General features: G+C 55.8%; 1 protein-coding gene across 8 annotated transcripts in view; it reads left to right on the forward strand.

The window, feature by feature from the left end:
- PPFIA4 (PPFI scaffold protein A4) overlaps nucleotides 1–12277 on the forward strand; it is a 60976-nt gene that overhangs the window by 45233 nt on the left and 3466 nt on the right. For 4 of the 8 annotated variants that reach the window (XM_087761777.1, XM_087761778.1, XM_087761782.1 and 1 more), the window contains 16 exons: nucleotides 814–955; nucleotides 1211–1416; nucleotides 1863–2103; nucleotides 2338–2373; nucleotides 2962–3095; nucleotides 3261–3424; nucleotides 4055–4148; nucleotides 4379–4460; nucleotides 4895–5095; nucleotides 6494–6556; nucleotides 7759–7785; nucleotides 8726–8901; nucleotides 9687–9784; nucleotides 10457–10632; nucleotides 10847–10915; nucleotides 11770–11947. In XM_087761777.1, the coding sequence (XP_087617903.1) occupies nucleotides 814–955; nucleotides 1211–1416; nucleotides 1863–2103; nucleotides 2338–2373; nucleotides 2962–3095; nucleotides 3261–3424; nucleotides 4055–4148; nucleotides 4379–4460; nucleotides 4895–5095; nucleotides 6494–6556; nucleotides 7759–7785; nucleotides 8726–8901; nucleotides 9687–9784; nucleotides 10457–10632; nucleotides 10847–10915; nucleotides 11770–11947 (2087 nt within the window). The remainder of the gene's footprint in view (nucleotides 1–813; nucleotides 956–1210; nucleotides 1417–1862; nucleotides 2104–2337; nucleotides 2374–2961; nucleotides 3096–3260; nucleotides 3425–4054; nucleotides 4149–4378; nucleotides 4461–4894; nucleotides 5096–6493; nucleotides 6557–7758; nucleotides 7786–8725; nucleotides 8902–9686; nucleotides 9785–10456; nucleotides 10633–10846; nucleotides 10916–11769; nucleotides 11948–12277) is intronic. The other 4 variants (XM_087761780.1, XM_087761783.1, XM_087761781.1 and 1 more) reach the window with 3 other exon arrangements.

Here is a 12277-nt window from a genome sequence, read left to right on the forward strand (position 1 = left end):
CGGGAAGGTGCTTTGCTCAGCTGCGTGGTTGGGTCTTCAGGGCAAAGGGGAGCAACTAGGCAACATGGAGATACGCAATGAGTACCACGAGCGGCAAAAAGTGGCCTCATGTCCCAACAGCAACTGCTGCGTTGCTCTGCCTGGCATGGGGACCCGCTCCCGAGCACCAGCCGAGCATGGAGGCGGAGGATGAAGAAGTCCCAGCTGGTTTCTGCTGGGAAATCCCAAACAATGCTCATGTCCCCGCACAAGGAAGATCTGTTTCAAATGGGATTTTATTCATCAGGGTTTTTTTTCATTAAAATGTTAAAGAAAACATAAAAAGAAGGAGAAAAGCTCCCTGACTGGCCCCTGTTCCATACCATGGGGATGGAGAAAACAGGTATAAGACATACTGTATGTGTTGGGAGGTGTAAGCTGTTCTCGAGAGAGGAGGACAGGAGGGGACCGTTCAGCCCACGGCTTCACAGCAGAGCCCCTGCGCAGGGTGGTTTTGGCCAGAACTGGCTGGGTGCCCCAGTGGGTACTGCAGTGAAGAGGGAGGCCGCAGCGGGGTAGGGCCCAGGGCTGAGCTTCCTACAGTCTGTGAGCACATCTCCAGCGCCAGCGTGGGGGAAATGGGGCACCTTTGTGCGGAGCCTAGTTTTGCATCATTTCACACAGAGTAGGCAGGCATCGCTGGGGTGGGCATCCCGGAGTGGCCTCCTCCTCCTCCTCTCTGTCCTGAGCTAGTCTGGGCTGCGAGGGGAGCAGCCCAGCAAGAGGGGCATCCTTGCATGGAGCAATGTCCGCAGCAGGGCTCTTTCTTCCCAGGTCCCATATGGGCAGTGCCACGGACCTGCGCTTCCCACTGAGCGCCGTGGTCCATGCCCCTGCCGAGCCCTTCGGGACAGCCCCAGGCCTGCCTCGGGCGCAGAAGGGCCGGTTCGCCGCCCGGCGAGAGGAGCCAGCCAAGGTAATCCATCTTCATGCCAGCATGGGGTCAGAGTTGGGGTGGGGGTCTCCTCCTGCCTTGCATGCTGATCTCACCTGTCCCTGAACTCGGGACATGGGGCAATTTTCTTAACCTGGTGCATGGATGGGAGTAATGTGGTAGGAAGGGTTTCCCTGCTGGGGATGTGTTGAGGTGTGACTGTTGTGTGGAGGCCTCCAGTTTGGCTTTTGGAGACATGGGGCTGCTGTGTGGGACCAATGGACCTTGTTCCCCCAGGACTGGGAGCAGGCCCAGGCAGGCAGCGTCCTGGCCACGGGGCCTCATGCCTTTGACAGCGACCCCGAGATCTCCGATGTGGACGAGGATGACCGCGAGACACTCTTCAGCTCCATGGATGTGCTCTCCCCTGGTGGGCACTCGGACGCCCAGACGTTGGCCATGATGCTCCAGGAGCAGCTGGATGCCATCAACGAGGAGATCAGGTAGTGACCGTGGCCAGAACCCACCACTGCCTTGCTCTGAAATGGCTCTGAGGGGCAACAAACTGCCAGGCAGTGGCAGGAGGCTCTGATGCCATAAAATTGAGGTCTTGGTCCAGCTTCAGCCAGGGAAATGGCTCCAGGACAGCCAAGCTGGTCCTTCCCACACATGGCTCCCTGGCTCTCAACTGCACCAGTGCTGGCTCACAGAAAGGATCATTATTTTAAAAACAAGTCCCCCATGAATATTAAAAGAAAGCGTGGTGTGTCTCAGCTCTGGTTTACGTGGATCCCAATGGATCTTGCTGCCATTCCTGGAGGTCAGGGGCTCGAGTCACAGCACCCAAGGTGCATTTCCCCAGGGTAGGGAGATCCAATGGCTGGGAAGTGTGAGGTGACTCCCCAGAAAGGTGGGGATCCAGGAGCCCTGAGCCCTGCTGCTCCCCCAGGATGATCCAAGAGGAGAAGGAGTCCACTGAGCTCCGCGCAGAAGAGCTGGAGACCCGCGTCACAAGCGGCAGCATGGAGGGCCTCAACCTCACCCAGCTCTGCAAAAGAGCTTCCATCCCCACCTCGCTGACGGCCCTGTCCCTGGCCAGCTCATCCCCACCGCTCAGCGGCCGCTCCACCCCCAAGCTCTCCTCCCGCAGCGCCGCTCAGGACCTCGACCGCATGGGGATCATGACGTTGGTGAGGAGGCGCACGGGATGGATGGGGGGCTGGACAGGGGGTGTGTGTGGCTGCCTGGGGTAGGAGCGATGCCCCGGCATCTGCAGGGGTGTGCGGGAGGGCGATGTGGAACGGGGGTGCCCATGTTTGCTGTCTCCCAGCCTGGCACACCTGGCCCCGGGGCTGCTCTGCGCGGGGGTTCTCCATTAACTGCCCCCCTTTCTGTGTCTCTCTCGCTTTCCCCCTTGCAATCAGCCCAGCGACTTGAGGAAGCACCGGAGGAAACTGCTAGTGAGTGGCTCCCATCCCGTTGGTTTTTGTCCAAGCCCCTTTTCCAGCCTGCTCCTGGCTTTGTCCACACCAGGTCAGGGTGCAGCAGGCGCGGGATGGAGCTGGGGACCCCAGGGATTCAGCAAGAGGATCATGGGGATCTCATAAGGTGCTTGGAGATGTGCCGGCTCGCAGCCTGGGGGGTCTGGCAGGACATGGGGAGGTTCAGAAAGCCACTGGGTCCTCAAACATTGTGTGTCCCCTCTGGCGACAGGGTGTTTTTGGGACATTCCCATCTGTGCTCCTCAGAGCCCTCTGCTGAGGGCCAGCAGCTTCTGTCCCCATACCCTGACCTGGACCATGGGGCTGCGTCCTCTCTCCTCCCTGTTCCCAGGATCTTGGCCATACGGCCACATCCTCCCCATCTGCTTGGGCATCTCGAGCCATTGCCAGAGCTCTCGTTCAGGCCGATCCTGGAGCGTGGCAAAGCCTCAGGGCCCTGGTGGCTCTTTTGGCCATGCCTCCACGGAGCAAGAGAGAGGCAGGCAGCAGGGCAAGGATGGAGCTGGGTTTTGGCCGCCCAGCCTCATGGCTTCTCTGCTTGTTCAGTCGCCTGCAGCTCGGGATGAAAGCCGAGAGGATAAAACCACCATCAAATGCGAGACGTCCCCCCCGTCCTCACCCAGGACGTTGCGGCTGGAGAAGCTGGGCCACCCCGCGCTAAGTCAGGAGGATGGGAAGAGGTATGTGGAGCACCCTTGGGATCTCACACCAGTGTCTGCTCTGTTGGTTTGAGGATTTACATGGGAAGCGTGGGATTGTGGGACGGTCTGGGGTTTGCCATGGCTTGTGCACTGCTCGGGAATAACCTAAAGGCTTTGCTGTTCCTCTCCCTCCTCCATCCCCAGCTCGCTGGAGGAGCAGGCCAGCAACCCCAGCAGCAACAGCAGCCAGGACTCCCTGCACAAGGGCTCCAAGAGGAAGGGGATCAAGTCCTCCATCGGGCGCTTGTTCGGGAAAAAAGAGAAGGGTCGCTTGATTCAGCTGAGCAGAGAAGGGGCCACAGGGCAGGGTCCGTGAGCAGCCCTATTCCCATCCGTGCCGGGCGGGTGTCCCCTCGGGCCAGGCTCTCTGCACGCCTCCCGGCACTGTCTGGCTTTGGGGTGCTGTGGAGGTGACAGGCGGAGGAGCAGGGTCACCCCTGCTGGTTTGGGGATGTTGTGGCCACTGGCTCTGGGCTCCCTGCAGCTTCAGGGCAGTTGTGTCCTGGTGCTTTCTGCCCTGCAGCCCTTTCTGCCATGAGCATGGTATCAGTCTTGATGTTCTGCAAGAGCTGCAGCGAGGACAGTGACCCCCCCCATCACTGTATCTTATCTTTAATGTCCCCAAATCTGCTTCTCTCCCCATGGGACCTTATTGATTTTGCACAGCCCTTTGGTGGGAGCTGCTTTTCCACTCCTAAATCCTTTACTGCTTCGATGTTGAGCATCTTGAAATGGGAGGGATAGCAGGCAGGGATCCCCTTGGGCGCAGGGGAGCTGGGGGGCGGTTGGAAATGGAGACTGTCACCTCCTGTGCTGCGATTGTGCATCCCCAACACCCTGGCATGGGGACTGTGGCAGTGCCCACACTGACGCTGGGGGATGTCATGCTGACCCTGGGGATGTCACACTGACCAGAGGATGTCTCGCTTGCCCAACAGTGGTGCTGACTGACGTGGAGGTGGGCATGCAGGACCTGCTGGGACTTGGCAAGCTGGGTGCTCAGGCTGAGAAGGATCGGCGCCTGCGGAAGAAGTGAGTGAACCTCCTTCCCTGCCCCAGTAAGAAAATGTCCTGCCAGATAGCTGAGAAGCCATGACTGGGAATTGCTGGAAAGGCTTCTCATCTTCACCCTCTTGAGCCCTTTTAGCTCCTTTATTGCTTTGCTACCAGCTGGTTCTTACTACCCGTGGTCTATTCCATTTCAAGAGCTGCTCCCTTCCCCACAAGCCCCCAGTAAACCACTCTTCTTCTATTCCCTCCAGGCATGAACTCCTGGAAGAAGCTCGGAGGAAAGGATTGCCCTTTGCTCACTGGGATGGCCCCACCGTTGTCTCCTGGCTGGAGGTGAGGCAGAGCACACCCGTGCACCGTCCCCATGCACCAATGGCTTTGCAGTCACCGCCAGTCTCTAGCGTGCTCCCGCAGCAGCGGTACAGCTCCCCACAGTCCCACCATGCTTGGTCCGTGCACATGGTTGGTGGTTGCAAAACCTGGGGGAGCAGAGCAGGTCCCCAGATCCCTCACATATTCTGTAGAGTTGTGGTTTGAGTAGAGCTCTAAGTCGAAAGGCTCAGTTGGTGCTCTTTCCCTGTGCTGAGTCCCTCAGATATAGGGGTGCTGGGTTGCCCGCAGGCCATCTGTGCAAGGTACAAACAAAAGCAAGCCCCGCATGGGTATCCAGCTTTGATACTGAGCTTCAAACAGGGTGGCCTTGATCCTACCAGAGGAAGTTAGGGTAGGTCAACTGAGCAGTCACTGGCTTTGCCCTGTTTTGGCAGCTCTGGGTGGGGATGCCGGCCTGGTACGTTGCTGCTTGCCGAGCCAACGTGAAGAGCGGAGCCATCATGTCAGCCCTGTCTGACACTGAAATCCAGAGGGAGATCGGCATCAGCAACGCACTGCATCGCCTGAAGCTGCGTCTGGCCATCCAGGAGATGGTCTCGCTCACGAGCCCCTCGGCACCACCCACCTCACGGACGGTAAGTGCTGCATGCCATGGACCCACTCTTCCCCCAGACACACCGTCCATGGGACAGGACGACAGACTTGTTTCCTCCCTTTCCCCAGCTCCTTGGGACAACAGTGGTCCCTCAGTCCCCAGGGAGTCCCAGTGTTACAGGCAAGCGTGGCCGTGGAGGGGGTGAGCGCGTCAAATCACCAGACGCTTGTCCTCAGGCACAAAGATCATTTACTGCCATCAAGTGTGAAGCACTTTCCTGTCTTGAGGCACCAGCAGACGCTCTTGTCCTCGCACTCTGAGGCTGACCCTGCTGAGCAGCCTGCAAAGAGCAAAGCTCAGGGACTGTCTGCCCTGGAGAAGATAAAATCCCACCCAAACAGCACATGCAAGATTTACAGGGCCAACTCAGTTATGCACAGCCATTTTCTCAATTGGGAAAATGCGGGATGGAGGAGACAATCAGAAGGTAAAAGTGAGGAAACTCATGGGTTGAGATAGAGGCAGTTTAATAGGGAAAGCAAAAGCCACGTGTGCAAGCAAAGCAAAGAAAGGAATTCATTCCCTCCTTCCCATCGCAGGCAAGCGCTCAGCCATCTCCAGGAAAGCAGGGCTCCATCACACATAACAGCGACTTGGGAAGGCAAACGCCATCGCTCTGAACGTCCCCCCCTTCTTTCTTCTTCCCCCAGCTTATACACTGGGCATGACGTCATATGGTGTGGGATATCCCTTTGGTCAGCTGGGGCCAGCTGTCCCAGCCATGTCCCCTCCCAGCTCCTTGTGCCCCCCAGCCCGCTCGCTGGTGGGGTGGGGTGGGGTGAAGAGCAGAAAAGGCCTTGACTCTGTGTCAGCACTGCTCAGCAGGAACAAAACATCCCTGGGTTATCAACACTGTTGTCAGCACAAATCCAAAACACAGCCCCACGCCAGCTGCTATGAAGAAAATTAACTCTATCCCAGCCCAAACCAGCATAACATGGAATGGATGGAGGGCTCGTGTCTTGTGCTGGTCCCCGAAACCCCTGAGGGATTAATGGTGCCCCGGTAATGCCAAGACACATCTGTAGAAATGCAGTCAGCAGAAAGGCCCCAACCGTGCCGTGTCCCCTCAGATGGCCATGGCTGGGGTCACAGCTGTCAGAGACAAGCCTACAGCCTCCATGAGCATAACACCGAAGTATAAAGGCACCCAAAGGGCGGTGGTCCTTGCTGTGCTCTCCGTGGCTGCACAGACAGCCCAGGGTCCTCACGGGCAGCGGGGTGCCACCAGCCCAAGCTGCAAGGTCTCTGCGAGATCTTCCCAGTACAGCTCCAAGCGCAAGGGTGACCTGATCCTGGCTTGTTTCCAGAGAGGTTGTGAACTGAGGCCACAGCTCCGTGGTGGTTTACCCTGACCACTCTGCTCTTTTCCCTGCAGTCCTCTGGAAATGTCTGGGTCACCCATGAGGAGATGGAGAACATGGCGACTTCCACCAAGACGGTGAGGCTGGCCGGCCCCACTGCCACTGCATGCCGTATCGGTTACCGAGCTGAGCGCCGGGCATGCATTAACACGCTGAACCCCAGGAGGGAAGGGGATCTTTGCTGCGTCTCATGTGTCAGCTCTTGGCCAGCACCATGCACCTGTTTAGAAACCATCTTTCAACCTTTAATATCCCAACAATTTCTAAAACTGGCTTAAAAACCATCAGATACATTTTCCTTTGTCAAACCCCTCTGGGTTTTGCTGGGTTTCTCAAGTAGTTTGTCTGTCAGTTGTGAGTTAGAGGAAAGAAATGAAAGGCGAAAACCACGAGTGATCTTAAGATAGATGCACGAGGTCGAGTCCCACGTTGGTCATTCTGCACCCAGAGAAGTCACTGTCTAATCTCCCATTGACCTTAGCACACCCAAATATTGTCCCCACTGTCTGTCGCTGCCACTGGCTGATAGCTTGTTGTCCCTTGAAGGGATGTGGCTGTGCTCCTAAAAGCTCTGGCTCCTCCAGAAAGATGTAGCCATGCTCCCCTCTCTGCAACTTAATGACCCCATGTCCACATCTCAGAGCAGGGACAACATTTTGGATTCGTTGTGTGAATTAGGCATTTTATTGAAGCTTTTGTCTGCTGGTTGAGTAGCACAGACCTGTAACTGGGGGGTGCCTTTCGGGGAAGGAGAGCTCAGAATTACGGCAGGGACGTGACTCTTTCCCTTGGCAGGTTTTGTGAGGTTGAGCAAAACCAGCACAGGTTGACAAGGGAGGAAGTAGCTACCAAATCAGCAAATTGAGCTGGGCAGCCCCTCTGGAGGCTGTGACGCTTGAGCTGAAGCTTAGGTTTCTCTCTGCATCCATCTGGCTTTGGGGGACCCAAGAATTTCCCAGGAAAGACGTATGAGCCCCAGTGTCTGTGCCTTCTCCAGCCCAAGGCCCATGAGAAAAGTCTCATCCTGTGTCCTCCTTACTTGTCTGAGAGATGGGGTGAAACCCAGGCCCAGTGGGGGTGGGGTGTCCCCAGCACCCTGTCAGCAAGGCTGAGCTCCCCAAGCTGTGCAGCCGTGAGGCCGACCGCCATCCTCTTTGGGTCACATCGTGCCAAGGGGTCCCACGCTGGGCACACGTGGCATGCACTTGCACGGTGCAGGGCCACAGGGTACTGACTTTACCTGTCCTTTCTATTGACATGCCGCATGTGTCACACTTAGGACACAGAGGAAGGAAGCTGGGCACAGGTGAGGTCCTCGTGTCACCTTTTTCCGCGGGCGGTACATGGGCTGGTTATGGGAGGGAGAACTGGACATCACAGGGCAGCCGGGGGATGAGCTTGGGGCATCTGTATTCACCAAGTCCCGCCTGGAGTCTGAGCCTGCACCCTGTGGTTGCTCCTCTGAGCTCTCTCTCGAGCACGGGGTGGTCCTGAGACCTTGCATCAAGCAGCCTCCTTCTCTGCTTCAGGCAGAGTGACTTTTTCTGTGTAAGACACAGATCCTGTGTTAAAACCCAAATGTAAGAGTGACCAGCCACCCTGCATGGGAGGCTGGTTTCTAGCTGCATAGACATTTAGTTTTCACTTTTTTTTTGGCCCCAAGTTCAGGATATAGACCGTTTTCATGAATTGAAAAGGTGGGAGGAAAAAGTCCTGCTTGGATCCATCTCTTCTGGTTTTGATCACTCTCAAATGTTTTACTTACCTTCTGGTGGATTTTATTTTGGTTTTGGACCCAGAATCAGCTTGCAGTGAAAGTGAATGGATGTTTTTCTGCTCAAAACTGACCTTTTTTTCATTTTGAAGTCATAAGGTAGATCTTTTGGTGATTTCTAAGCTTCTTAAAAATCAGTTGGGAATGCACTGAAATCTATTAGTTGTTTCAGCTTTCATGAATGTGCTTTCTCCAGAAGAAGCTGGTCATAAAGTCCAGCTATCCCTTATGCTTGCTTTTTGGCTACTGCCTTGTCTCCTTGGGGGACATCAGTAGGACACAAACCATGGCCAACAGGACTGTTCCCTCCAGCTCCTTCAGAACAAACTAGGGTTAAACTCCTCTGGCCCAGGTTTGGTCCTCAGGACAGTGACTCCCAGGCTGCAGCACTGAACTGTCACTGGTCTCCCAGGAGTCTGCAGCTCCACCAAGCCCTGGTTTCTCCCTAGCTTCTCCATTTGCTTCTCCACAGACACTGGCCTATGGGGACATGAACCACGAGTGGATTGGGAACGAGTGGCTGCCCAGCTTGGGTCTCCCACAGTATCGGAGCTACTTCATGGAGTGTCTTGTTGATGCACGGATGCTGGACCACCTCACCAAGAAGGATCTCAGAGTGCATTTGAAGATGGTTGACAGCTTCCACCGGTGAGTCCCATCCTTTGGGAGGTCCCTGGGGTGCAACGTCTGCACATGGAGCAGAGGATGGAGCAACTTGAGGGATTCTCTCCTGTCTTGATCAGCCCTCGTGCTGGAGAATGGCTCTTGTAGGCTAAACTCAACCACCCAGTCTGGGGCAGCTCATATGGGCAAATGTTCTCCTTCAGCACACTCTTTGCAGCAAAATTGCAGAGGGCCAAGCCTTCTCCTGGCTGTGGAGCAAACCACAGGCAAAAATAAAGGCTCATCCCACCTGATACCCCACTGGCAGGCAGAGCAGTCATCCGCCAGCAGCCCAGCTTGGAGAAGGCTTATGCCATCCCAACCACCTTGCTCAAGCACCAGTATCCAGCCCTGTCGTGGGTACCACCATCCACCCCGACCCCTGGGGTAGTCCGTGGGCCTGCCAGAGCCCCCCCTGCTCTGGAGACGAAGCCTTCAGCCTGGAGCAGCCCCCATGGGCTAGTTCTCCCTTCCCTCTCCAGCCACCAAGCACGGAGTATCGTTATTTGGATCCATGTGCTCTCAGGCAGGTGGACCAGGGTAAAAGTGATGGAGTGGGGAATTACCATGGAAGGGAGGGACATTCCCCATTTTCTGGCCAAGATCTTCCCTTTGGGTTGTATCTGTCCTGACCCAACCCTGAACTGAAGCATCCTTTGGGCACATGGAGAGCAAGCAGGGAAGTGGGTCCTTCCACGAGTCCCTCCAAACCACCTGCCCCGCGATGCTGAGCCCTCCTGAGGGTTGGGTGACATCTCATGTCCTTGCAGCACCAGCCTGCAGTACGGCATCATGTGCCTGAAGAGGCTCAACTACGACCGCAAAGAGCTCGAGAGGAGGCGAGAAGAGACCCAACATGAAATCAAAGGTCAGCAGCCCCATACATGATCCAGCTCTGGAAAAGGAGATGAGGAACCTCCCAAGGGATGCCCAGTGATGGTCCCTCTCCTATCCTTTATTTTTAACACAGCATTTGCCTAGGGAAAATCATAATTTCTAAACAACCCTGCCCACAGGGCTGTTCTCCAGGAAGGACCTCCCTGCAGTATTTCCCCAGCAGATTGCTCCAAGTGCCTTTATGCAGCTTACCCCAGTCAGGCATGAGGGAAGAAGGGTGTCACAACAGGAAAGATCCAGTCCAAGGATCAGATCATCTTCTCCTGCCCATTTCAGATGCTCAGGACAGCCCCCAGCTTGCTCATCCTCCCCTTCCTTGTTGGCTGTCCTGAGATTCCCTGCGCATCTGGCTGCTGCAGAGATTACATCTCATTATTGATAATGCCCCTAATTACACCAGCAGCCGTGGGTTCTTAGGATTAATTTTCACAGTTGTTTTCTGCCTATTATTTCAGCATTTTATTTTGGTAAATTGAAATGAGCTGTTCCTGGCACTTGAGCAGCCAGTATTGCTGCTGCCTCGGGAAGGAAAGTCCTAGGATCAGCCTGGGACTGTGCCAAAGGGCTTCAGGACATCGTCAGGTCCCTGCAACCAAGAGCGTGGTCTGAGCTGGCTCTGAGACATGCCCTTGCTCTTTTGCAGACGTGTTGGTGTGGACCAACGATCAGGTCATTCACTGGATCCAGTCCATCGGACTTCGCGAGTATGCAAACAACCTCGTCGAGAGCGGGGTGCACGGGGCACTCCTGGCCCTCGATGAAAACTTCGACCACAACAGTCTGGCGCTCGTGTTGCAAATCCCCACGCAGAACACGCAGGTAAGAGCAGCGCGCTTGGGGGATTTTGGAGGAGAGGGGCCAGCGTGGGACACGGCTGCAGTGTGACTCCACCAGTCCCACCAACTCAACTCTGCCTTTCAAAGCAGAGCACGCAGATGGCGCATGGGCTTTTTCTGTCATCCCCATGGGGATGGGGATTTGTGCTGGGAACTGTTCCCACCGACGGGGAATGCTCATTCGATGTTACTTTCAGGCTCGACAAGTGCTGGAGAGGGAGTTCAACAACCTGCTTGCCTTGGGCACAGATCGGAGGCTGGACGACGTGAGTACAAAACCTCTCCCACGTCCAGATCATGCCGAGCGCCTGTTCTTGTGCAAGAAACAGGAGAGACAGGACCTCTGCTCTCTCCCTCCTTGTCCAGGGATGTCAAATAGTGCATCACAAACTCTCTAGAGCAGCCACATGAGCAGTATCGGTGGAATAAGGTAAAACTATTAGACAAGGCTGTGAGGAACGTGCTGCCAGGCTGTGGAGGCAGATGAGGTAGAGTCTTGTGCACCATTTCTAGCCTCATGCTTGGTGGGCTGAATTTCAAGTAGACTCACCTGGCTTTCCTTGCCAGCTGCTTTAATATATTGCCTTTAGAGTCACAGATGTTCTGGGCATGACACATCCACAGCGGGTGAAGCTGGTGGGTTGGAGATGCCCTGTTAGGCAGCCAGAAAGCTGTTCATGTTGAGTCACTGAAGGTGGGAATTCATCTAGATCTCTCCTACGTATAGCTTTCCTCCATGAGAGATGATAGCAGAGCTAGTCAGGGCTCTTTTTAGAGCACAGAGAGAAGCAGGTGCTTCCAGATGCCATTATCTGGCCGAGGTTAGATACCTCCCTTGAGGTCTTCATTGGGGCTTGTGTGTTGATGTCTTCAAGGCATCTTTGCAGGCTGGCTGGAGAGAAGAGATAGACAAGCTGGAAAGGATAAAGCGTATGTCATGGGATCCTGGAGAGGTCTCCTATGTCCTTGGCCTAATTTGATCACGCATTTCTGCACTGTTTGAGTTGGTCTCCGTGTACAGGCACAGCCTTCGTTAGGTGGAAGCAGTGCTGGTATCTCAGAGGGGCAGAAGGTCCTGCTGCCACTGCTGCCAGGCCTGTAACCTGCTCTTCCCTCACAGGGCGACGACAAGACCTTCCGTCGAACCCCGTCCTGGCGAAAGCGCTTCCGCCCACGAGACGTTCACAGCATCAACATGCTCAGCGGCTCGGCCGAGACGCTGCCCGCTGGCTTCCGTGTCACCAGCCTGGTGCCCCTGCCCCCTCCATCCGCCCCTGCCAAGAAAATGCCCCCAGAAGGTAGGTCACCCCCTTCTCCCCAGGGTCCTCTCCCACCCCTGCTCAGACCTCGTGGTGAATGTGGGGAATGGTGTGCCACCAAGAGAGGAGAGGGAGAGAGGCTTGCCGATCGCCTGTGATGCTGAATCCATGTGGTCCTTGAGCCGTTGTCTGCTGTAAATGTTTTCTCTGGAGGGTTATTTCAGACTCTGTCCTGGTGGGTGGTTTCTTTGTTTCGAACTGCCAGGACTCTGCCCTGCAGAGGGACCTGGCCAGGCTGGATTGTTGTGCTGGGGCCAACTGTATGACGTTCAACAAGGCTCAGGGCCGGGTCCTGCACTTGGGGCACAA

Source organism: Nipponia nippon, unplaced genomic scaffold (assembly GCF_047370975.1).
Source record: "Nipponia nippon isolate SJK-2023a ecotype South Korea unplaced genomic scaffold, ASM4737097v1 scaffold_25, whole genome shotgun sequence".
Lineage (NCBI taxonomy): Eukaryota > Metazoa > Chordata > Aves > Pelecaniformes > Threskiornithidae > Nipponia > Nipponia nippon.